A 27514-nucleotide genomic window follows, 5' to 3' on the forward strand; every position below is an offset into this window, starting at 1 on the left:
TGTCAATCATTTACTTGAAATAAAGAAAAAGATGAAGGGCCAAAAGAAAAAGAAAGATTGATACTCACACTTCTCTTCCATTTTGCAGAAATTAGGACCAAACAATAATTTGCCGACATCATAATTCGGGTGTGATGCTGATGACGTTCACTGTAACTCTGAGGTAACTTAAACCATTTTCTCCTGAGAAAGCATATTGTGACTCGAGGAATATGAGTGCATCTACGAGTCGTAGTACGACGGCGAAACCGCAAGATTCAAAGGACTCATGGCGCTACGTTATCGTCCTTTCAAAATTCACAATTATGTTCCTGGATGCGGGACTGGCGAAATCCTTGGGAGTGTTGCTTCCAGTAATGATCACTCGCTACAACACCGACTACAAAACCATGGGGATGATATGTAGCATGCCGGCTACCCTAGCGTACTTTGCTGGTGGGTATATTATTGTAGCTTTAAATGGGTTACTGTTCTACAACGGTATGACAAGGACCTTTGCGGTTTCTCACGCTTTTACAAAGCCTCCTATTGTTGTTTAGCTATATCATAAGATTTTAATGCATTTAATTGTTAAATGGGGTCGTATGTGCTAAATATGCACAGTGTGAACATATTCTGATTGCCTTTTTTTTCAGTAAAAACAATGAATTTACCTGCGTCTAATCACACATGAACCAAATGGTTTCTTTTGAACACGCACTGGTTACATTCGCAGGCGAATATATAAAAATGATCCAACGTTAAAAGCATCTTATGACCGGTACACTATATAGAGACAATGGGGAGGGAAGATCTCGCTCTGTATCACAATGGATGTTAAAGGTCCAGTTTACCTTTGGGAGTAGAGATTTCAAAAAATTTCAAGATATCACATTGATGCATATGTCTAGGTCTGTTGTATCATAAAACATCATACCATATAATTTTTTTGCAATAGAGCCTAAAATACGAGGAGATATCCTCTCTAAAAAAATCGAGTGGAAATATTCACTCTTAAAAGAGTGAATACAAAAAAGAGTTATTTTAGAGTGAAATTGGAGTGAATTATGAGTGAAAATGTTCATTTTCACTCATTTTGGAGTGACCTCAAGGATCACTCGAAGATTTTGGAGTGATCCCTGAGGTCACTCCAAAACGAGTGAAAACGAACATTTTCACTCAAAATTCACTCCAATTTCACTCTAAAATAACTCTTTTTTTGTATTCACTCTTTTAAGAGTGAATATTTTCACTCGATTTTTTTTAGAGAGCAGTGTTTTCCTTAATAAACCGTAACTGTATATAGACGGTTTAATCCAGAAACATTTTTTATTATAACCATTGTTCACATTTTGTGTTTTTAACAACACTTAACATTGATTATACAGATTCAAATTTTTACAGTGGTTGTTTTGTAGCCCTAACTCACATTTCAGAACTATTCTAAAGCACTAATGCTGGGTTTTTGTTTCATCTGCAAATGGTAGATTATGCCTTTAACCATGTATAAGGTGCATGTGGGTGAGAAAAACAAAGACGCGCTCCAAGGAGCAGACAAAAACATATTTTCTATTCTTTTCGTTATATGCCATCGAGATATCTGAAAAGCACTTCATTCGTTTGCATCAGTCAACCGTGCAGTCGATCCTTGACAGTCTCACTGCTACCATGTACCTCAAGTCCAAGTTGATTTATTTCATTTCCAACAACTTCGTTCAACCTACCTTGCCACTACGACATACTCTCAATATAGACATCATAACGTGCACTGGGCCGACCACATCACGATCACTACATTATATCGCATCATTCCTCACGGTGCTATTTGGGCTTTGCTCAGTACAAAAAAATAAAATAAAATAAAATAAATAAATAAATAAATAAATAAATAAATATATATATATATATATATATATATATATATATATATATATAATGGCAAAGGACGTTTTACGAAACTCTGGTAAGGCCGCACTTCACTTTTTTTTAATCTTTTTTTTTTTTCGTTCATGTTATCAGAACGAAACAAAATCGGCATCCACAACCTCAAGATAAGTATTTGTGCAACCCATGATACACAAACACGCGCACTATGATACACACACACACACACACGCACACGCAAATATACATAATATAATATATCCAAGAATATTTTTACGATACCAAACAAACACCTGTTGTTTATTTTTTTCATCGAGTACTTTCCCTTCTCATTGGAGATATATTACTCTCGATTATGAAAACGACAATGTCTGAGAATTTTTCCACTGCCTGCAGACGAAGAAAAGAAGAAGGTGGCCATAATGCTTGGGATTTGAATGATTTGGCCCATACGTTTGAACTCAAAATATGTCTACAGCAATGATAGAACGCCCAATATAAGAGCCCTTTAAGAGCCCTATATAAGAGCCCTTTGAAATACATCTACACAAGAATGTTCCGCATCATACAGTGTCATAGCTGTCAGTGATGGTACACACTGCGACCTCGTTCCAATTCATCACGCTTGTGCGCTCCCCACCCACAAGGTACATGTATTTCCAACTTCTTTGTGATGGCGACGATTAGGGCGCAATAGCAGTGACGACAGGGTTGTTCAGGGACACATTTTTTTATCATTATCCATTGTTCTATATTCCACATTTTCATAGAAATTTTGCATTTCATTTGATTTCGAAAAATAAAGTAAACATGTTGTATTACTCGGAATGCCCGAAATAAAAAGAGAAGAATACAAGCATAGTAAGATATGTGCCTGGTCCTTACTACGCGTTCACTGCGCGTTCAATATGTAAGAAGTATTCTTAGATCAAGTCGTTATTGAATATTCCCACATCTCCCCAAAGCTTATTATCAACAGTCCAGAGTTCCATGAAACTCTGAATACATGCAATTTCACAATTCAAAATATAGCCAAAGAAGGATCCGTTTTGACAGTTCACTGATATTTTCCTTGAATGTATTCTTCCATTCTGAGTCCAGTCCTGTTTTTAATTTCACTTTTAACCCCCCCCCCCCCCCATTGCCCAACATAGACAAACTCTTCGGTAGTTTTTACAAGTCGTCCGGATCTTGTTCGCGTCTTCGTGACAGCTCTTGTTGGTGAGGTCCCTTGCTGGCTCAGGCTGGTCTGCTTGGTAGGCTGCTGGGTATCTGGCTCAGCAAAAAAATGATCAGGGTTCCCTGGCTCGTCACTGAAGACTCTGGCACTCTGGCCATCTTCGCTTGGTCCTGCTGGGTGGTAATCAGCGTCATGCAGCAACGCTGAGAGGATCAGACTTCAACATCTGCCAGACATGGAGAACAAGCTGGGAAGACACCCAACGACCTGCCCAACTCGTTGTCACGCCCAATACATCTGTCCCCCCAGGAGCAAACCTCCCAAGGAGTGAGTGGGTGTCTCTAAATCGGATTCGAACGGGAGTTGGGCGTTTCAATGCAGCCATGCATCGTTGGGGGCTACGCCCGTCAGCAGCTTGCCAGTGTGGTGCACCAGAACAGACTGCTCAACACATCTTGAGTGAGTGCCCTGATCTCCGCCCTCCTGACAACAATGGACCTGACACACCCTACTCCACAGACTGTAACTTGGCTACAACAATTGAGGGACATTATTTAGCTGCTGCTGCCTCATAAGCAAAAAGAAGAAGCGTCAGGTGATATGGTATTGTACCATGTCTGGACATGGTAGGATCTTGGTTGTTGAGCTTTCTGAGTGATTTTCCCGTAGCGAGACTGATCGCGGATCCAGACCGAATCCCTAGATCATATAGCTGTGGAAGGACACGTGAGTCATGACGTCTGTTGTAGGTCATCATGACTGTGGTACTTCTCCTCCTTCTCTCTCACAAATTTCAGGTCCTGCTGTTGTACTCGTGGCAGCAGCATGTGTGGCAGTTACATAGGGACCTGGGTCTTCAGTCTCCTTCCGATAAGAAGTTAACCAGGAGCTAGCCCGTTTTTGGAGTGGAGGCATACGACAGCTGAGAATGGCTAACTGGATGTCATCGTTTTTAGTCAGCCGTGCTTTTACAGTGCAAACTCCTCTTTCTGCTTCACCATTTGCTTACGGGTACCTTGGAAAACTGGTAGTATGGACAAATTCAAACTCTTCGCAGCAAGCTTTCTGATGTTCTTGTGAGCAAATTGTGGACCATTGTCTGATACCATACAAGGTCTGGAATCCTTCAGCGAAGAAATCGCTGCTGTTACTGTCTGACCTTGTAGTTGTTTGTCTTCAATCCACCTTGAGTATAGTAGTCGACTACTATCAGGAATGTATTACCTTTGTTTCGAACATTATTGAGTCCCGCGTATTACAAGACATTGTCATGTCCTGGAAGGAAAGGACGAGGTCATCAAAGACTCGTGGACTTGTTATAGCCTCTCAAGGATATTGAGTCTTTGCAGAGATCTCGGAATGACCAATCTTTCATCATAGACCGGCAAGTCATCTAATACCACACTCGAGTGTCCTCTCTGCTCATAGAAGTGTTTCAGGATAGGGTTGTGTGGCATGGTCTGGCCATGCCTTGGTACAGTAGTCTCTGACTTTTCCACATGCTTCATCCGTTTTTAGTGCTTTTCTGATTTCATGTATAGTCTTTGCACTGTTACTGGTAGGTTGATGGTTGATGTTGACGCACATGATTCGACCTCCTCTATGAAACTGATAACATCACTTCTTCCTGGTCTCTCTACTGGTGCTCGGGACAAGATGTCAGCTAAGGTCTGTTTTCCAGGCCCGGAACATACCAGGGACCGCGGAATGTTTTTCAGTGAGGAGGGGAGGAGGGGGAGGTTTCAAGGTCAAGCCCCCCCCCCCCCCCGCCCCCACTTAGACGGATCGGCGAAGCCAGGATTTGATCTTGGGGGGGGGGGTGAGGGCGGTTACTTTGCGAGGGAGCGAAATGAACATTTATGGGAGAAATTTCATAACTCGACCATGTGGTTCTGCCACTAAACCGCTCCGACTGTGCTGTATTATTCATCCAGGTACATGCGCTGCAGCTTGGCATGGCAACACGAATGGTGTGGTTTCCCACGATTCTCTGCTCCCATGGGAGTGAAAAAAACGAAAAACATCAAAGGACGCAATATTGTCCGCAGCATCCGTAACTGTCCGTAAATGTCCGTAAACGGACGTAAGTGTTGTGATACGTTAAATTGCAGTTAACTTCAGATACTTACGGTGGACGCAAGTGAACGCAAATGGACGGGAGGTGTTTTTTTTTGCGGATGGTTGCGTCCAAGCTACGGATAGTTACGTTCAGTTACGGATAGTAAGGCGAACGTTCAGTTAAGGTTGCTTGCTTAAGTTTGCATCCGTGGAGTCCCTCCGCGAAATTTTGAACATTTTAAAATTTCGCAGGTTTGACGCCGTCATTTGCGTTTCTTTACGGATTAGTTACGGACAGCTTAAATACGTCTGCATACGACCTTGCGGATACCTGCGTCCACGCTGCGTCCCCCTGCGTCCACTCTTCCGTATCTCTTCGCGGCGGACGTAACCCATCGTAAGGCACTGTGTGACTGGGACATTACATTGATATCATGAACGCTGTTAAGCAATCAAACTGAAAATCGTGCCCACGAGGGTGTACATAAGGGGTATTATCCTCCCACATGAAGGTGATTTTACATTCTCAGACCTGAAATTCAGCGATCTTGTGCAAACTTTTGGTGTGCAATACTTGCAATATTTTCTATAGCTGCCCCCCCCCCCCCAAAAAAAAAATAATAATAATGGAAATAGATAGGGGTTTTTGTCAGGGAAGGTTTAATAGCTTAATCCCGGCATTTGGCTCTTGTCATCATCTGTGTATCATATGTACAAAGTCTAATGAGGTAGATGGGGAGGGTGTGGGAGTGGCATGTCCCCTCCCGCTCGACGGAGCTTTTGCGTTTTTAGAATTGAAATGAAGTGATCTGAAGCACACTTTTTGTGGGAAATTCCGAAATTGTCATTCCCGAACATGTAGGGGAACAATCAATGGGAGGGTGGCAAGATACCCCTTCCATATTCGAAGGATTTTTTTTTTTTCGTTTTTAGAACTGAAATTCAACAATCTGGCGCACACTTCTGCGTAGAATATCTGGAAATTATTTGTCAATCAGAGAAGCGTAGCAGGTCTCTGGAAGCAGACAAAGCAGGATTATGTGGGAGGAGATAAGCCAATTTCGGTCTGACGAGCATGTAAAAAAAGTTACGCAGCGTTGTAACGATATGCTCAATTTTCGCGAAAATCGTGTCATGAGATGTGCGAGACTTGAGAGTAATATTCAGCAAGCGGCGTTGTCCAAAAGTTCTTGCGGTGGAATGGTCGAGGAAAATGTCCGGCTGTTTTAGGGTTAAGCAATCGGTAGGCAACTGAAATCTCTTGAAAGGAGGGGTCTCCCCCAAAAAGCGGTGGAGTTGGCAAGTATGGAGTAAAACAATAATCTTACTTATACACCCGCGTGTGCGTAGTGCTGAGAAAATAACAAATAAACCGCGTATACTTTCTGCGTTCTTTGAAAGGCTTTTCCTGTTCCTGCGCCCCCACTGCATATCGCTGCGTATAATCAGGGAGAGCTTTATATTTTGGCGACGCGGACTTTCAGGGGGGAAATACTGTTCTGCGCATGCGCAAAATTGCTTAACGAAATCAATCATTGTTTTCATGGTCGGCTCTGGGCCATTTTAGCGTCCGCTAAAATTCACGACGCAGACGCAGACAGCAATCATTAGCCGGGTTCACACGTACACCAATTAGCGGGATACAAATCTCGAGATTTGCATCGCGATCGTCATCCCGCTATTTTGTACGTGTGAACCCGGCTATTATGAGGGCACCTTTTTACTGCATCCTCGCGTAATCTAAAGCTACTTTGTAACACGACGCAATGGAGACAAGAAACGTCCGTGTCGCAAGTCTAAAGTTCCCTATTAAAAAAAGTGTGGGAGCGAAATTCTTGTTACAAAACACATGATGCAATATAACTAATCTTAACACATATTATAGTTGATCAATTTATCCTAATGTTTTAAAAGTAACTGCTGTTGAATTATTTCCCTTCACAGCCCCATTTGTGCACTTGTTGATGAAGGTTGTAAATGTTCGGGCCTTGACGGTTTTGGGCGGTTTCCTATTTGCTCTTCCTGTCCTATGTGTGCCATTCGTCGATTCGACCATTCTACTGGGAATTCTGACGTCAACAACAGGTAACTGCTTCGACAATAAATTTATACGAGTTGATATAGGCATGTTTGTAGATCTAAAGAGAACTATCCATACAGGGAAGGGGGGGGGGGGGGTGGCGGGACCACTGAACATCAACATACCCATAGTCCATCCTGAGGGGGAGGGGCGGGAGAAGAATACCAGTGACTTTGTGCACCTCTGATCCCTTCCGAAATCGGCAGCCCCAGAACAACGTGTACTGTAAATTCACCTAAACCTTCATCAACATTCCATTTTCATATGCTTGAAATAATCGACACAGTCATTTTCCTTTTTCTTATTTTCCCCTCATTTCCTGTAAAGGTTTTGGATTGGCGATGTTACACTTCCCCCACTACGTGGCACTAAATGACTACTTTCCTGTTTCGTTTGTCTTCTACAACACAATGACTCTCTTCGGTCTAACACTAGGAGCTTTTTGTCTACCTGTCGTCGTTGAGAGATCGTTAGAAGCCTACGGGGAGAGTGGTGCATTCCTCATCCTCGGTGGGATATGTCTCAATACTGTCGCGTGCGGAGCTGTGGTCCGACCTCCAACGGACCTCTCCGGGTTGAACCAGAAGGAAGAGGAGATGAAGCGAGAAGGACGTCTGATAGAAGACTCAACAGCATCAAGTCTCAAGACAAATTCTGTGCAAAACATGGAAACGTCGTCGGGTTGTGCAAGGTCGTTCGTTAACAAACTGACATCCTTAATCTGTGTGTCTGAGCCTGAGTTCACACTCGTTACACCAGCCATCTTCTTGACAAGTTACGTCCTGTATGCTTGGATGCTTTTCCTTGTGCCTCAAGCAGAATGGCTTGGCATTGAGCCCTCTCGCGCTGTGTTTCTCTCTAGCATCGCAGGCATCAGCGGCATCTTTGGACGATTACTCTTTCTCGCCCTGGTACGTTTGGATTTGAACCCTAACCTCATCTTCGCCCATTGCTGTTTCATTTGTTCAGTATCATTTTTCGTTTTTACCTTGAAAGCGACATACGTCTATCAGGCCGTCAATGCCGCTATCCAGGGCTTCGTCATGTTTATTCTTGACTCCATCCCGCACACCGTATTGAAGAAGACAGTAAGACGTCAGGAGCATCTTTCTACAGCCTTGACTGCCCACTTGGTAATATTTGGTTCTGGTGCCCTCTTCGGTGATTTCCTGTCAGGTACGCTAACATCTATCAAGACTGGTCAGATTTGCACTATTATTGGTTTGCCATCCATATTCAAGGGCGGGTGGGGAGGGGGGGGGGGGTGGTACATATTAGGCCTAAGATCATTTTGCAATCTGCGTGATCATGCCGATGTATTTGATGGTTTACCGTATGTCAAAAGTGCTGAATCCAAATGGATAATGCAACTCTTACGTCCTTTCAGAGTGTTGAGATGTTCCCAATAGCCACCAAAGTCTGAAATAGTTATGTTTACAGGCGTATAAATGGTGAACAGTATAGACGTATAAAAACGAACTTTTACAGGATTTTCACGGTGCTGAATCTGAATCTGGGTGATTGAGCTTTTGCATTCTTGAAGATTCTGAGGTAGTCAGTATGGCAACCCAAACTTTGAAATCCTCTCAATTCTTATTTAATTTCCTGTTAGAAAATGAAATATTGAAAGGATTTGATGGATGTAGCAGATTGCATGATGGATGCTTAATCTGAATAGAGATATGGATTTTTTTTTTGTATCCCTGAGGTTTGGAGAAATCAAAAATGTCGGCAAAAATTAAAATTATATCAAGGGTGCTGAATCCGAATCTGGCTGATGCAACTCTTGCATCAATGAGGATTTTTTTTTTTCATGTCTAAGATGGCCGCCAAAATAGAAATTCGGATTTCAGTAAATTCATACAGTGAATGAATTTATACGAAAAGGATACCTTTCCGAGTGATTCGAATACTATCCATGCAGCTCTTGAATCCTTGAGGGTCTTAAGATATACATGATTTTTTTTTCTTATGTCCATTTTGGCGGTCATCTTGAATATCTCAAAAACCTCAATAATGAAAGAGTTGCATCAACTAAATTCGGAATCGGCATTCTCTGTAATTGTAGATAAAGTAAAAACACAATAATCATCAAATTATTTCAAATCTATCTTTTATTTGTCTCAACAACCTCAGGAATGCAAGATTTCCTTCATGAAGATTCGGACTCTGCATCCCGAAATGGATTAAAACCATCATTTTTCACACTTTTCACCGCTAGGGATGTAAATATGGAAATATCCAAGTTTGGAGGCCCTCTTAAGTATTTAGTTACATCATACAGATTCTGATTCGAAGTCCTTTGAAAAAGGCAAAACTTCATTTCTGTTTCCATTTTCACAATTTATTAGGAAATAGGAATTTCAGATTTTGCCGGCCATTTTGGCGTCCATTTTGAATATACCAACAAGGCTGCAAGACTTTCATCATTCATGTTCGGAGTCAGCACCATCGAAATGGAGTAAAGCGATCAAAAAACATGTGGCGGACGGTAAAACAAGGTTGCCTCCGGCACCAGGGCTATAGTTTGGACTTTTTTATTTTCAAATCAAAAAGATCGTTCCTCTGTGCATTTGCAGCTTTAAGAAGAATGATGATCTTTTTTTAATACTGTCTCCCTGCTCGCTGCTCGTTGGACGTAAAATACGATTGCCTCACGCACGAAACCATGATTTTACTGGCTTTTAACTTTATCATTTTATGGTGATTATACTTTCTCCGCAGATGGACACTAAAATGTTTTTTTTTTCCAGATTACAGATGAATGTTTTTATAATTCCATACCATTCATGACATAGCTCAACTTGCCGATTGTGATACATGTATAATTATACCGACAGCGTTTAGAAGACGCTGAAATGGTAATCACTTTCAATAACTAGTGTTAGTATAACCTATAGTTTTTCTTACAATACACTGTATCATATGCATTTATTACCAATGCATTATTCAAATCAAGCATGAACTTTATTCAAAAGGGATAAGGATTTCACATTATATTTTGTTGTCCGTTTTTCTGTCATCCTCCTTTATGGTTTGTTTTGCATGTGTAAGAATTGCTAATATCTTTCCATATCATCTTTCATTCTGACAGGTTTAATCTTCGATGTTACCAGGTCCTATACTGTCGTCTTCGCGGCATTCGGATCGATTCAAATCGTCGTTCTCTTCAATCTCATTCTCTCAGAAATCTTTCGCAGAATAAATATGACAGGAGCAACATGAATTTCAATTCTGAATCAAACTGTGAGAGCCAGAAAACTGCATAATGAATCTCTAGAGGAACTTCCTTCACTGCAAAAAGTCCGGTGTTAAATAGTAAACACCGAGCTGGTGTTAAATTGTCGGTGCTCATTTATGGTGTTAAATTAACACCTCCGGGTGTCATTTCCAAATTTTAAACTGTTTTTTGAAGAGTTTCTTAGTAACTGCACTTCTTGTTGATTTTTAATTTAAACAAGACGATCAAGAATTTTACATTAAAATACTAGATTTTTGAAAAAATGTGAAAATAAATTTACACCAAAGTAACACCAGCTGTTGTGGTCTCTTATTGAAGCTGGACGGGTGTTAAACCATTGATATTAACACCAACAAATATCAAATCAACACCATGTGGTGTCAATTTTGAATTAACACCAGTACAGTGTCAAAATAACACCAGGTACAGTGTCAAATTAACACCACGAAGTGTCAGGTGAACACTTTTCAACACCATCACAGTGCATTTTTAACACCTGTGGGTGTGGTCCTTTATTGAAGTTTGATCGGTGTTAGATTTAACACCCGTGGTGTTAAATCTAACACCGATGTTTTTACAGTGTTCTGAGGACAGTGATTAAAGGAAACACAAGCCTCGGTTTCACCATCATGTTTTAGACCCCGATCTCCCCGATCTATGCATATCCCGATCCATCACATCGGGTAAAAGCGGCAAAAGCGTACAGAGATCAGTTGAAATTGGAAGAATCGTAGCAGCAGCGGTGGAACGAAAGAGCAAAAGGCGATTTTTTTTTCTTCTTGCAGATTGGCAAGAAATTTCGAATACGTTTAAAAATTCTGTTGATATGGAGGAAATGAAAAAAAAATCAATGTAAGTCTTTGAAATAAAAATCAACTGGAACTATTTGAGCAAAATACATTGCGAAAATAATTTCATATAGGCCTAATCAAAATTGAGCCGTCATAATGAAGAAATCCACGTTAACAGTAATAGATGTTGCATGGTTTTATAGTTCATTTGGCTATTGTTTGTTTTTCATTTTTCATGTGTTTCTTAAATGCACCAAAAGTTGCATGTATATTCCCTATTCCCTTGGTTCCATGACATTTACTCCTGCGACAACTGCCTCCAAGAAAATTTTTGCACGCTAAGCCAAATATAAAATCTTTCTAAGATACTACTGCTCACATGAAACTGAACCTAGAACCCTATCACATTCCAGTCCTACGATACCGATACATCGATGGCGTCATTATTCTTCTGGACGCAATGCTCCCAATCTCTAGCACAATTCCAAAAACACATAAGTGAATACCCTCCATCCCAAAATCAAAATTCACCTTTGGGTCATCTCATCCCCCGATTGTGTCAACTTCCGTGACCTAAAAGTCCTCTTGGACAACGGAACTCTCCAGACAGAGTTATATTCCAAACCAACGGACTCCTACACATTTCTCCCTCCCTCCTTGCGTCATCCCCAACATGTGTTCAAAAGCATACACTACAATCAGGCCCTAGGAATCACACGTAATTGTTCTCAGCCCGAAAGTACTGTCAAACATCTCAAAGACCTCCAACACTATTTTGACAAGTATAATGTACTCTCCGTAACAAACTGAAAAACAAATCGTCAGAGTTCGCTCCATCCCTCGTTCTAAACTATTTGACCTTAAAAAAAAAGAAAAAAGAAAGAATGGCCCCCTTGGAAACGACCCCATTCATCTTAACATACACAGTCCCGCCACCGCCAAACTACACAAAATTCTCAAAGAAGAAGAAGAAGAAGAAGAAGAAGAAGAACAACAACAACAACAACAACAACAAAGCCCTGGAGGAATCAGGTTCACTGTCCGAGATACTTTCGGATCCCCCGTTGGTTGCATTCCGACGCCCTCACTCCCTCCGCAACCTGCTAACATTCTCTTGCGACCCAAAACCTGACCAGCCAAATGAACCCAACACAAACGGCTTTGCCAAATGTGGAGCCAAACGCTGCATGCTTTGAGGCTTCGTCAAAAAAGGCAAACAGAAACTGAAACACTGACCCTCAATGGCATTAATGTTGACCAATGAACACCACACAGTCCCTTCCAGGTAAACCCCATCACTTTGACCAGTGTTGACTTCAGACTTGTAACAGGATACTCAGCCTAGGATTTGACCACACAGGAGATACAGATAAATACAGGTAAAACACTCGAGTATGTATATTGTTATACATTTCAAATGTTGTATTTACTATGAGATCTTATTTGTACTGATTGCTGCTGTATTACTATGATATGAGTAAAGTTGAGTGCGATTATTTATGAGTTATGAGTAATTTGATTTGATTATGAATGATGTGTAATGGTGTATGATGTATTCTGGATTATGACTTTGTGCTTTTTGTCTTTTTTGTTTTATATGAGTAATGTTAAGGGCGATTATAATGTGAGTAATGAGTTGAGCTGATCATAATCTTATATGAATGATATGTGTAATGACATATGGATTAGCTATGTATTTGGTGTTTTTTAAAATAATTTTGATATGTTTGATTGTAAAATCGTATCCTCAATATGAAATAATGGTTATTATTGTTTAATGTTATGATTAGTGTAATATTTTGTTGACAGAAGATGAGCACACTGCTGTGATGCAGGGCGTCACAATTAAATCATTCACGCCGCAGGTAATTTCACAGAAATGTTATTGTTAATAGATTTGATTTAAAAGTTGATATACTTTAGAAGTTGTTTAAGATGTATATTTTGGTAATACATCATCTTAATATATTTGATCAATCGTAGTGTCATATTCATAATATTTGTGCATGTATGCATTATGCCTGTATGTATGTGTGTATGTATGCAATACATAATAAGGCCTAAATATATATTATATACATTGTATATATGCATATGGATGTGTTACGCATGATTGTAATCATTTTAAAATGGTGGTAAATTATGATTATCATATTTTGAAAGTTTGATATTTGAATCGAATTTACGTTTTCATTTTATTTTTTTTTTTGGGGGGGGCGTGATATATATCTTTGATAAGATGATGGTAGATTGTATTTTTATGCTGAAATAAAATCAATGATTGATTTGTGCTAAGATAATATAAAGAAGACTGATATATCATTATTATTATAAGGGAGAAAGATTTGCTGTGACACCATGTGTATGTATAGTCCTTAACCGGATCGTTGTTTGGCAGAAGAGCCTGGAAAGAGGAGAATTGAAGAGGAAAGTGACATATGGGGGTAGTAAGGAGGGCAAAAACTAAAGAGTGGGGACAGTAATGGGCTAGAGGTTGAAGTTGCACTAGTGGAGACCGGCGGTAGAGAAAGGAACAGAGAGAGTGGTAAGGAAGAATAGAGTGAGAATCAAGTAAGATGTTCGGACATCGTTAGAAGGAGAAGGATGATTAATAGAAAGGAAGAGGAAGAGGGAGGAGTTGAATGTTGGTAAATCATGGATATAGGAGAGAGAAGTGCACGAAGATTCATTGAACCAAGAGAGTTAAGAACGAAGTCTGCAAACAATATTATTTAGTGCAAGAAAATGACGCCAAGCTTTCGATTATTTCTACAGACCTTCATCAGGGTTGTAGAGAAATAATACATCATGAGATGACTCACTCTACAGGGGCGGATCCAGGAATTCCGTATGAAACAGGGGGCGCGTTTACAAAATTAAAGCGGGGCGTACGCACCCCTTCCCCCCCCCCCCTCATTTTTTTTCTTTTTATTTCTTTTGTTTCATCAAAAAAAGAAGGAGGGGGCGTGCGCCGGTTGCGGTCCTCCCTGGATTCACCACTGCTCTATACATATAACATGGCTGCACCCGTTGGCAGCATATAGTCTAGCTACCGATATTGAGCCTGTGAGGGCCATTTTAGTCTATAATGTTCAAAATGGATATGTAGCAAAATGCACAGTGCACAAATATTTGTTCAGGAAGTATTTGAATAGATGATACTCATGAAAATGTCCGATAACAGCAATAAAAAAGTTGTGATTCTATAATGATAGTGACGCTCGCACTCAACGCACAGACGCAATAAGGCCTAAAGATAACCATCACAATAGCAGTAAAATCATTTTCCATTTTAATTATATACAGTTGTAAGCAAGATGTTTTGACACAATCCAATTATATTCCGAGGAATCACCAATTTTGTTATCTAACATATGTCTAACCCTCCCTGAAAGATGTAGCTACCAAAAGTCTGTCTCCCGCTGGTTCCATCGTTCATTCATTCAGGCCTGCCTAACTAATGAATTATAAGCCCTTGCTCTAAACAGACGATTTATATCCATATACACATAAAACATAGGCACTGATTTGATCTGATTGTATTTGAATCCGTTTTATTTCATTATATTAGTTTTCTCACTAAAACAATATTGAGTTAAGTTGACATTTGCGGTTTCAACGCGTGACATTTGCGGGTAATTCTGGGATCAACCTTTATCCACACACCAAGTTTCATCCCAATAAACAGACAGACGGACAGACAAACAAACGTTGATATATATTCGCTATTTTTTCATTATAATGCAAGCAATTATTTTGACACTTGTGGTTGACGCGTTATGGCATTTGCAGTAATAATGGAAATTTTAACATTACGTATATGTGGTCGAAGTGTTATATGACATCTGTGGCTAATCAGATTTTGACATTTGTGTTTGACATGTGATGGTAATTTTGACATTTAACAACAATAACAATCGCAGGGGATATGGATAGAAAAATATTTACAAAGGGGACAAAAACAAAAACAATCACAATAAACAATTTCAAAGATAAGAAAAAAGAAATAAAAAGTTAAATATTCATGATATTTCTGTTGGAAATGGAAAAATAAATTAATGAATGAATGAATACTATTGAGTACATGTACCACAGAACTTGAAGCCTATTTTCCAGGTCGATCGAATGACGAGTGCTATAGAGCTTATAACCAGTACGTGAGGAGAAAATCTCTTTGGCTCGTACAAAATGTAGTTTATCAATACCGCGTATCATTGTTGTGTCCTCTTCAGATTGGCATTTTAGTCTAGCGGATATAGGGCACATATAGGGTGAATCATGCACATTATGGTAAAAGCACCATATTTGGTACACATGTACATGATGCCAATACAAGTCATTTCTGATATGGAAGCCACTCTGATTCTGCCTGTGGCGGCCGTGGCGGCCATTTTTCAAAATGGCCGCCATGTGATATAGCAATGCTGTGTATTTTGGAAACTATAAGTCCGATTGTCGTGATTCTTGTACAAAGTATAGGTTTTGAGGGTCAAGGATTCCAATAAAATAATTTTTGAGAGGATAAAACCATGGCAAACTACTTATTGGCGGCCATTTTGAAAAAATATGGCCACCACGCTGGATATAACATATCCTTAAAACGTATGGACAAAGGGTCATGACTCTGATATCAACTTATATGTTTTTGGCGTCAAAGACTCCGATAAATTCAACTGTAAGTGAGTATGAATCGTTTCATCGTACGTTTTGGCGGCCATTTTAATAAATATGGCTGCCATACAACGGATAATGAATATTGTATATCTTCGAACTCAATGAATTTTATAATCACGATTCAAGTGTAAAAGTATAGATTTGGGATGAAGGTTTTCAATATAATGATGTTTTAGCAAAGTGAATAGGTTCATCACATCCTTTGTTTTGGCGGCCATTTAATAAATATGGCCTCCCTCCAGTTAAACATGGCTGCCGCTCTACATTCTGTTCATATATCTTTAAAACCAATGGATGCATCTTCATGATTCTGGTACAAAAATATGTTTTTGAGGTTCAATTATTTAAATGGATACATCTTTTCGTGTATACAACCATCACATCCTATGTTTTGGCTGCCATTTTAAAATATGGCCACCGCAACATATACTCTACTGTACGTCTTTGAAACTAATTGGGGTCAATGATTTTAAACAAGTATTTGTTGATGAATAGAACTAACACATTTCATTTTCACATGTCCATTTTGATAAATATGACTGCTGCAGTACATAGAGTATGCACACACACACACACACACACACACACACACACACATTATATACAGTGTGGCCTAGAATTAACGGAAACGCGAGTTTTCGCATATATCTGCACATTTGCATTACTTTGGTGCCAAAATGAATGACATAGAGTTGTAGAGAATTTATCTAGAAGAAGAATGACACCAAAATCCCTCGATTTGGTTGAGTAGTTTTCATTCTACAGATGTTTTTGTAAAGACGGATCGAGCGTAAATTTCTTAGCTCAATTCAACAAATTTCAGCATCGAACAAAAGCCACTGCCTTGGGAGACTAACAAAGAATCGAGGCCGCACATCACAATGTGGAATGCTTGAATAGGATTATTGTCGAAAATAGACCTTCAATTGTTGAGTAGTCTCCGTTGCTGAGCTTTGATAAAATAAAGTAAGAAATTAATGATTAACAAAAACATGTCTAGAAAGAAAAGTACTCAACCAAATTGGACAATTTCGTTTTGGTTTTGAAAAAATATTCGTTTCCATTTTCTGAGGGGCCAACCTGTAGTGTATATATTATATATACACCCTCACTTGCCATATGTATTGTCCCATTGACAAGAATCGTTCACCTATTATTGGTAAATGAACCTCCTATGTTGTTGCGGCGTTTAGTTCTTTATTGTTCATTGATTGTTGTTGATTGACCATACCTCTATCACATTCACTATTCAAGTAGGTATTGAACATCACATAAGTACAATTGTTGCATACCTAGAATACTAAAGATAATTATGTTGAATATCAAAGGCAGAATAAAATGGTGAGAATGGAATAGAAGACTTTCCCCCCAATTTTGGATGCATAGACAGGAGAGTACAATTAGTGTACTGTCATAGTTTCCAGCCACAAAGACATGATAATTGCAGTCTTATAAGACCTACTGATTTCTAAAGGTTTTTTTTTTTCAGTTCTTGATCATTATTTCATAGTATGACCCATGTCAAAACAGTTACACAACATTATAAGAAATCATATGAAGGAATCGAATTAGCTCTGACAATCCAAAACAATTATTGTTCCTGATCATCCATTGATGAGCGGTGATGAACGTGAATGCATATATAGATGCAGGTGCGCTTTAGAGAACTTCTTCAGTATTTCTACTGGTGCCGGTAAGTAAGATCGATTTACTGAATATTTTATTCTGCAGTTTTATCTTCCAATAATTATGAACCTAAAAATTTGTATTTCTTTGAGGTTTTCATTAAATTCATAAATTAGCATAATTTTTCTTGTAAAGTGTAGTTTATATTTTGCTAGTAGACTCATGTGGAGCTGCAAATGACAATTAGATGTAAACCTATAAAGATGTATTGTATAATACCATTATATTTGCCGGAGAGATGATGAACTACAACACCTAACCGCCTTAGGGGTTCCGCTCCGGATTTGGATAAGGTTTACTCCCTAGCCTTTGATTAACCAAAAAAACTGCCCGCAAGGCAGCGGGAGACTCGTGGAGGGCGGGGACGTCTCTCTACCCGTACAGGACCAGAAGGACCTGCCCACTGCCACTATTTACTTTATCGTTTGATGTATGAGATTCAGTGTAGTTATAAGTATCAGAACAGCCTGGTCAATCATGGATTTTATAGACATACATGTAGTGTGTTTACATTTGATGTAAGTGACCCAAGAAGTTTTAGAAGTTTTCTCACACTTAGTGTCATGTTTCCAAAGAAAACAGATATAACATATTGGTTGGAAACTATGATTTTCATTCCATAGTCCAGGGACCAGAGAAAGCGAGAGTCTATATTTCTAGAAAATGTATAATCTTGATTAAAATGTACTTCAGACATGAAATTGTGAAGATCATGATTTTCACATACACTGTACACACAGAAATCCTATAAAGGAAGTTGAGCATATTTTCCAAAATGCTTACAAAGTTAAATATGCCCAGATGTTCCACATTAGAATACTTAAAATGAGTGAACAAGTAATTGTTGACCCCTAAAACAAACGTTTACACCAGAATCAATCCACAATGGGCATCCCGCTTTCATAACACTCGTACGCTATTTATTAAATGGCCGTCAAAACAAAGGATGTGATGAACCTATTCACTTTGCTAAAACATCATTATATTGAAAACCTTCACCCCAAAACTATACTTTTACACTTGAATCATGATTATATATCTTTTGAGTTCGAAGATATGCAATATTCATTATCTGTTGTATGACAGCCATATTTATTAAAATGGCCGCCAAAACGTAGGATGAAACGATTCATATTCACTTACAGTTGAATTTATCAGAATCCTTGACCCCCAAAACATATAAGTTGGTACCAGAGTCATGACCCTTTGTCCATACGTTTTAAGGATATGTTATATCTAGCATGGTGGCCATATTTTTTCAAAATGGCCGCCAATAAGTAGGTTGCCATGGTTTTATCCTCTCAAAAATTATTTTATTGGAATCCTTGACCCTCAAAACCTATACTTTGATACAAGAATCACGACAATCGGAGTTATAGTTTCCAAAATACACAGCATTGCTATATCACATGGCGGCCATATTGAAAAATGGCCGCCACGGCCGCCAAAGGGAGAATCAGAGTGGCTTCCATATCAGAAATGACTTGTATTGGCATCATGTACATGTGTACCAAGTATGGTGCTTTTACCATAAAGTGCATGATTTTTTCTATATCCGCTGGACTATAAGGGCTTTATTGAAGGTTTCACTGACTGCAGATGGACAGAGCTATAGAATTAATGATGCCATAGGTCAAAGTGACTTTTAAGTCATTCAAAAGGGGGGGGGGGGGAGTTGTTGAACCTTTCTTCAGCTTATGAATTATAACCATGATCACGTGCAGATCTACAAACAGTGGCGGATCCAGAGGGGGTGTAACAGGCACACACCGCCCCTCTTTATTTTGGGTTAAAACAAAAGAAATAAAAAGAAAAAATGGGAGGGGGTGCGTGCGTCCCCCCCCCCCCTTTTGATCTTGCCAAGGCGCCTCCCCTTTACTGAATTCCTGGATCCGCCCTTGTACAAAGGCGCATATCTCGTTATTGTCGCAGAGGGACTGATCCGTATAAATATAATTGATTATATTGCGGATCACAATAACTGCTTGGCACTACGAATGCACTCTTCATTCACCGCTGAGTGTTGGTGCCAGGCTTTATCACTCGTCTGGATTTACTGCGGCTGGATACATCGTCAGACGGAGGCTTCCACATATCATTAACTGTTTAGATCAATTCTGATCACTGCACGAGGTATGATATTGTATATTCTTTGAAAGTCGCTGACTAATTTGTAAGGCCATGTATGCAATAATCATGATCACGAATATTCTCTCTGAAATGGTGTTTCGAATCGACTTTAACGCGGGATTTATTCCCGTTGATTTGTTATCTTCTAAGATATAGCACTCACATCAGTAATGCCAAAACATCCTGTTCGTTTACACATCAAAATTATAGTTTAACAAAATTACAATCATTCTATCTGTTACCGTACTATGCAGTTGGTCAGGACCTTCACGAACGCCAACATAGTGATTGTACTGATTAAATATGTGTGAGAATTATGAAGGTATTAATGTCCCAGAAACATCGTCGAACCAGCATACCTCAGTGCGCACCCATTAGGGCCTCTTTTTTGGCCTAAATTTCATATTTTTGTATAAACTGATATTTCCGTATAATATGAATTCTTAGTCATCAAACACAAAATTTCTAGCAGAGCCTTGATACTCCAAAACATTTTCTCTTGTTTTATGTTTGGTCCACTCTAAGAAAAAAAAAAAATCAAAAACCGGTACTGCTAATGTGTGGTATCGTCTCAGTTCTAAGTTATCCCGTTTATTAATACTTTCAGGAGGAAAAGAAATGCGCCTAAATTGCACCTCCTCAACGCTGTCATATCCCTCCCTCCCCCCCCCCCCCCCCCCCCACTCCACCAATCTGGATTAAGCAAACTTGATACTTCGACATGTTAAAGATACCATATGTATTTTTGTACATTCATGTAATGAAAAAAGAACGCTTATACTTTCTGTAAAAATATAACCGGGTATCCTCAAAAAGACAAATCAAAATTTCTTTCGAAAAATATTGATCGTTGCAAACTATGTCACATGCGCCCGCAAAGTAATCATGTGTTGAACGCAGGTATCCCTGTTAACATCCCTTCTCCTTCTGTAAAATAAACAATTGAGTTGTGAGCATGCAAGATAATTATGTTTTTTTCTTTGGCATGCGTAGTGTGAATCATTTACTTGAAATAAAAAATGATAAACATGATAAAGGGCCAAAAGAAAAAGAAAGATTGATACTCACACTTCTCTTCCATTTTGCAGAAATTAGGACTAAACAATAATTTGCCGACATGATACTTCGGGTGTGATGCTGCTGACGTTCACTGTAACTCTGATGAGGTAACTTAAACCGATTTTCTCCTGTTATGAGAAAGCATATTGTGACTCAAGGAATATGAGTGCATCTACGAGTCGTAGTACGACGGCGAAACCGCAAGATTCAAAGGAATCATGGCGCTACGTTATCGTCCTTTCAAAATTCACAATTATGTTCCTGGATGCGGGACTGGCGAAATCCTTGGGAGTGTTGCTTCCAGTAATGATCACTCGCTACAACACCGACTACAAAACCATGGGGATGATATGTAGCATGCCGGCTACCCTAGCGTACTTTGCTGGTAGGTATAGCTTTAAATGGGTTACTGTTCTACAACGGTATGACAAGGACCTTTGCGGTTTCTCACGCTTTTACAAAGCCTCCTATTGTTGTTTAGCTATATCATAAGATTTTAATGCATTTAATTGTTAAATGGGGTCGTATGTGCTAAATATGCACAGTGTGAACATATTCTGATTGCCTTTTTTTTCAGTAAAAACAATGAATTTACCTGCGTGTAATCACACATGAACCAAATGGTTTCTTTTGAACACGCACTGGTTACATTCGCAGGCGAATATATAAAAATGATCCAACGTTAAAGGCATCGTGACCGGTACACTATAGAGACAATGGGGAGGGAAGATCTCGCTCTGTATCACAATGGATGTTAAAGGTCCAGTTTACCTTTGGGAGTAGAGATTTCAAAAAATTTCAAGATATCACATTTGATGCATATGTCTAGGTCTGTTGTATCATAAAACATCATACCATATAACATTTTTGTAATAGAGCCTAAAATACGAGGAGATATCCTCTCTAAAAAAAATCGAGTGAAAATATTCACTCTTAAAAGAGTGAATAAGAAAAAAAGAGTTATTTTAGAGTGAAATTGGAGTGAATTATGAGTGAAAATGTTCATTTTCACTCATTTTGGAGTGGCCTCAAGGATCACTCGAAGATTTTGGAGTGATCCCTGAGGTCACTCCAAAACGAGTGAAAACGAACATTTTCACTCAAAATTCACTCTAATTTCACTCTAAAATAACTTTTTTTTTTGTATTCACTCTTTTAAGAGTGAATATTTTCACTCGATTTTTTTTTAGAGAGCAGTGTTTTTCTTAATAAACCGTAACTGTAGACGGTTTAATCCAGAAACATTTTTTATTATAACCATTGTTCACATTTTGTGTTTTTAACAACACTTAACATTGATTATACAGATTCAGATTTTTACAGTGGTTGTTTTGTAGCCCTAACTCACATTTCAGAACTATTCTAAAGCACTAATGCTGGGTTTTTGTTTCATCTGCAAATGGTAGATTATGCCTTTAACCATGTATAAGGTGCATGTGGGTGAGAAAAACAAAGACGCGCTCCAAGGAGCAGACAAAAACATATTTTCTATTCCTTTCGTTATATGCCATCGAGATATCTGAAAAGCACTTAATTCGTTTGCATCAGTCAACCGTGCAGTCGATCCTTGACAGTCTCAATGCTACCATGTACCTCAAGTCCAAGTTGATTTATTTCATTTCCAACAACTTCGTTCAACCTACCTTGCCACTACGACATACTCTCAATATAGACATCATAACGTGCACTGGGGTATAAGTGCCCGACCACATCACGATCACCGTGCTACATTATATCGCATCATTCCTCACGGTGCTATTTGGGCTTTGCTCAGTACAAAAAAAAATAAAATAAAATAAGATAAATAAATACATATATATATATATATATATATATATATAATGGCAAAGGACGTTTTACGAAACTCTGGTAAGGCCGCACTTCACTTTTTTTTTTATCTTTTTTTTTTCGTTCATGTTATCAGAACGAAACAAAATCGGCATCCACAACCTCAAGATAAATTTGTGCAACCCATGATACACAAACACGCGCACTATGATACACATACACACACACGCACACGCAAATATACATAACATAATATATCCAAGAATATTTTTACAATACCAAACAAACACCTGTTGTTTTTTTTTCATCGAGCACTTTCCCTTCTCATTGGAGATGTATTACTCTCGATTATGAAAACGACAATGTCTGAGAATTTTTCCACTGCCTGCAGACGAAGAAAAGAAGAAGGTGGCCATATTGCTTGGGATTTGAATGATTTGGCCCATACGTTTGAACTCAAAATATGTCTACCGCAATAATAGAACGCCCAAATAAGAGCCCTTTAAGAGCCCTTTGAAATTGATCTACACAAGAATGTTCCGCATCATACAGTGTCATAGCTGTCAGTGATGGTACACACTGCGACCTCGTTCTAATTCATCACGCTTTGCGCTCCCCACCCACAAGGTGTTTCCAACTTCTTTGTGGTGGCGACGATTAGGGCACAATAGCAGTGACGACAGGGTTGTTCAGGGACACATTTTTTTTAAAATTATTATCCAGTGTTCCATATTCCACATTTTCATTGAAATTTTACATTTCATTTGATTTCGAAAAATAAGTTAAACATGTTGTATCACTCGGAATGCCCGAAATAAAAAGAGAAGAATACAAGCATAGTAAGATATGTGCCTGGTCCTTACTACGCGTTCACTGCGCGTTCAATATGTAAGAAGTATTCTTAGATCAAGTCGTTATTGAATATTCCCACATCTCCCCAAAGCTTATTATCAACAGTCCAGAGTTCCATGAAACTCTGAATACATGCAATTTCACAATTCAAAATATAGCCAAAGAAGGATCCGTTTTGATAGTTCACTGATATTTTCCTTGAATGTATTCTTCCATTCTGAGTCCAGTCCTGTTTTTAATTTCACTTTTAACCCCCCCCCCCCCCCCCCCCCAATTGCCCAACATAGACAAACTCTTCGGTGGTTTTTACAAGTCGTCCGGATCTTGTTCGCGTCTTCGTGACAGCTCTTGTTGGTGAGGTCCCTTGCTGGCTCAGGCTGGTCTGCTTGGTAGGCTGCTGGGTACCTGGCTCAGCAAAAATGATCAGGGTTCCCTGGCTCGTCACTGAAGACTCTGGCACTCTGGTCATCTTCGCTTGGTCCTGGGTGGTAATCAGCGTCTGGTATTGTACCATGTCTGGACATGGTAGGATCTTGGTTGTTGAGCTTTCTGAGTGATTTTCCCGTAGCGAGACTGATCGCGGATCCAGACCGAATCCCTAGATCATAATAGCTGTGGAAGGGCACGTGAGTCATGACGTACACGTCTGTTTTATAGGTCATCATGTGATCTAACCGGTACTTCTCCTTTTCTCTCACAGATTTCAGGTCCTGCTGTTGTACTCGTGGCAGCAACATGTGTGGCAACATAGGGACCTGGGTCTTCAGTCTCCTTCCGATAAGAAGTTAACCAGGGGCTAGCCCGTTTTTGGAGTGGAGGCACTCGACAGCTGAGAATGGCTAACTGGATGTCATCGTTTTTAGTCAGCAGTACTTTTACAGTGCGGACTCCTCTCTCTGCTTCACCATTTGCTTATGGGTACTTTGGAAAACTGCATGGTAGTATGGACAAATCCATACTCTTCGCAGCAAGCTTTCTGATGTTCTCGTGGGCAAATTGTGGACCATTGTCTGATACTACAAGGTCTGGTATCCTTCAGCGAGGAAATCGCTGTTGTTACTGTCTGACCTTGTAGTTGTTTGTCTTCAATCCACCTTGAGTAAAGTAGTCGAGTACTATCAGGAATGTATTACCTTTGTGTTCGAACAATAAGTCCATTACATGACATTGTCATATTCTGGAAGGAAAGGACGAGGTCATCAAAAAAGGCTCGTGGACTTGATATAGCCTCTCAAGGTTATTGAGTCTCAGAGCTCTCGGAATGACCAATCTTTCATCATAGACCGGCAAGTCATCTACCACACTGAAGTGTCATCTCTGCTCATGTTTCAGGATAGGGTTGTGTGGCATAGTCTGGCCACCCCTTGGTACAGTAGTCTCTGACTTTTCCATATGCTTCATCTGCTTTTTGTGCTTTTCTGATTTCATGTATAGTCTTTGCACTGTTACTATCAACATGGTAGGTTGATGGTTGATGTTGACGCATATGAATCGACCTCCTCTATGAAACTGACACCACTCCTTCCTGGTCTCTCTGCTGGTGCTCGGATGGCGACAAGATGTCAGCTGAGGTCTGTTGTTGTCCAGGAACATACACTGTCTTTGCGTCAAATCTCATCATTCTCATTCTGAAGCGTTGGTGTCGTGGAGGCATTTTGGCAAGTTCTTTCGAGTTTAGAAGAATTACAAATGGTTTGTGGTCAGTTTCTACTCCTCTCCTTCTTTCAATAAAGTACAGGCCACCTTGTGGTGTTTCAGTGTACTGGTGTGGTGCGAGGTGCATGCATGCATATACAGTGTACGTGTAGTGTATTTTAAAACGTTTTCGCGGAAGGCACATACAGTGTTAATTAAAACATGTGCTGCTAAAAAAGTGCTCTCGCCCTCTAGCGAAGCTGAAGATGTTGCACCTCTTCCTTGAACATGAGAGGAGAGGTGCAATTGATGGCGGGGTCTGGTAGGCTGGTCCATTTACTTCTATACTTCGAAGTGAAGACCAAATAAGACATACTCGGAGAATCTCTCGCATGCCCATGTAGCTGCCAGTGCTTCCTTTTCAATCACCGCATACCTCGATCTGCTCAGTCTCAGTAAGTGATCGAGATGCATGGCAAACCGGTCTGTGTTATGCATAGCACACCAGTCTATATCATCTGCAGTTGATACAGGATTAAACCAATTCGGTGGATTCCAAATACGGTGCGCCACCTATCGGTTGTAGCGGACAGGCCGATTTTCAACTTTGGGGTCGACATCGCGCTATGCAGCTAGAGCTACGCTGCAGCGCAGCAGACAGCTGCATGCGCAATGCACTGTTTACTGTACAATAACTGTACTGGGGGGCATTTCATGAAGCATTTTTGTCCGACAACTTGTCGGACAAGTTTGCTTCCCAGCCAATCAGATGCAAGGATTTCAGTAGCTTTTAACATTTTGTCAGACGAAATATTTGACAAAACGCTTCATCAAATGCCCCCCTGGCCCCTAGCGCCTGGCGATCGGTATACGCGGTAACCAGCTGTTAGAGGTACGCGTTACGGTCGCCACAAAGCACAGCGGACAAAAAAAAAAACAAAAAAAAATGGCAGATTCCCCCCCCCCCCCCCCAAACCCAAGGCCCAAGGCAAAAATGGCAGACCCCCAAGACCTAGCTGTCTTCCGGCGAATGCGAGTCGACGAACTGAAGAAATACCTGAATGATCGTGGCATACCTCTCGTGCAGTCAGGAGAGGCGGGCCAAGCCAGACCAGAAGGCCAAGAAGCACAAGGAGGCTTTGGCAGCCCTGGTTGAGTCTGTTTAGAACAGCAGGTAAGTAACAATTTGGCATGTGAGATGCCTTTTTTCCAACCAACTTTGGTGTCTTTTGCCAAAGAAATAAGTCAAAAGCCAAGCCTGCATTTTGGAGTGTACATACGTCGCGTCGAACATGCAACACGGAAAAGCCAGTTTGCTGCTAATACCATACCGTATCGATCTATCTCTCGATCTCGCAATTCTCGCTATCGCCAATGACGTAAAAAGTACCCGGATGTGGCTTTTTCGTCAAGATTTAGTGCACTTGGTAGCAAGGGCACTTCCGGCGCGGGGCATAATTTGCACAACGCTAGCGTGCGTGTACGTGTACCTTACCTATAGCGCAGCGCCGACCAAGGATACTAGTACAGTAGGCCGCTGTACCGCCCGAGCCAGCGAGTGGCCAAGCCTGTCATACTCGTACACTGTAGTCCCCGCCGCCGGCGGCGGCCGGCCTTGCATTTATAAGCATGCACCACTGCACGCAGCGCATAAGCTAACACATACCGGTACAGCGTACTGCTTGATCATGCGATCGATGTGCACATCACAGATCAGTCATCTCTGCATACGCTGAAAACATGCTGGAAAATATTCACCCACCTGGATATACAGTATATCGTCATGAAATGCCCATCTTTTTTTTTTTATTTGTTCTCTGTCTAAATGTCGCGAACACAATCGGGAACGAGCAGTGATCTCGAACTTTTGTCCTGTCTCCGACCGAAGCAACTTCTTCCAAGTAAGTACGTACAATGTACGTAGGCACTAGGCCTACCTAGCGTTACTACCATGTACCACTACTAGTAAGTCGCGCGTGCACGTACTGCGCTGTGGAGTCACCCGTAAACTTCACCCACGCGGCCACGTCACTTCTCGCATGCCAGTAAGGGTCCTATTTCTGCAGATTTTTTTCATTTATTGTCGTGCGAACAACACATGGCAGCTTCGCAGCAACAACCAATAGTCGTATTAACAGCAATTTCTTAAAAATGGAGAAATTTCAAATCATATTAAAGCTGTAATTCAAGTCGAGAAAACCGGAAGTACACGTAGAGTACAGTCGGTTGTGTGTGTAAATAGCATTAGTCACGTATCACGCGCGTACGAACGGAAGTGACTTTGCTACCGGACTATCCCATAATGCACCGTAAATGACGCTTAAATCAACATCCGGGTACTTTTTACGTCATTGGCGATAGCGAGAATTGATATCCGGCCGGCCCAGCCCGGGCGGCGCCCGCCCGCCCGGCGCGGCCGGCTGAGCTGAGCCGCGCTGCTGCATGTGCATGATGCGAGTAATTTTGATGTCGACTTT

At 40.3% G+C, this 27514-nt stretch overlaps 1 protein-coding gene across 1 annotated transcript; it reads left to right on the top strand.

Moving 5' to 3' along the window:
• The first annotated feature begins 212 nt into the window (after window positions 1-212).
• LOC139724351 (monocarboxylate transporter 12-like) lies at window positions 213-26203 on the top strand. Its single transcript, XM_071635504.1, has 5 exons — window positions 213-435; window positions 7046-7186; window positions 7509-8357; window positions 23748-23904; window positions 26125-26203. Exons 1-5 carry the CDS (start codon window positions 213-215, stop codon window positions 26201-26203), a joined length of 1449 nt encoding a protein of 482 aa, XP_071491605.1.
• Window positions 26204-27514: the final 1311 nt, after the last annotated feature.

Source organism: Diadema antillarum, unplaced genomic scaffold (genome assembly GCF_040938485.1).
Source record: "Diadema antillarum isolate AM-2024a unplaced genomic scaffold, OU_Dant_1.0 scf00000211, whole genome shotgun sequence".
Lineage (NCBI taxonomy): Eukaryota > Metazoa > Echinodermata > Echinoidea > Diadematoida > Diadematidae > Diadema > Diadema antillarum.

Bases quoted from the DNA above. Each gene is read 5' to 3' on its own strand.
- LOC139724351 (XM_071635504.1), top strand. From the start codon at position 213: ATGAGTGCATCTACGAGTCGTAGTACGACGGCGAAACCGCAAGATTCA. The intron at 436-7,045 runs GTGGGTATATTA...TTCCCTTCACAG, and splicing joins TACCCTAGCGTACTTTGCTG to CCCCATTTGTGCACTTGTTG. The intron at 23,905-26,124 runs GTATTGTACCAT...CCTCTCGTGCAG, and splicing joins TGGGTGGTAATCAGCGTCTG to TCAGGAGAGGCGGGCCAAGC.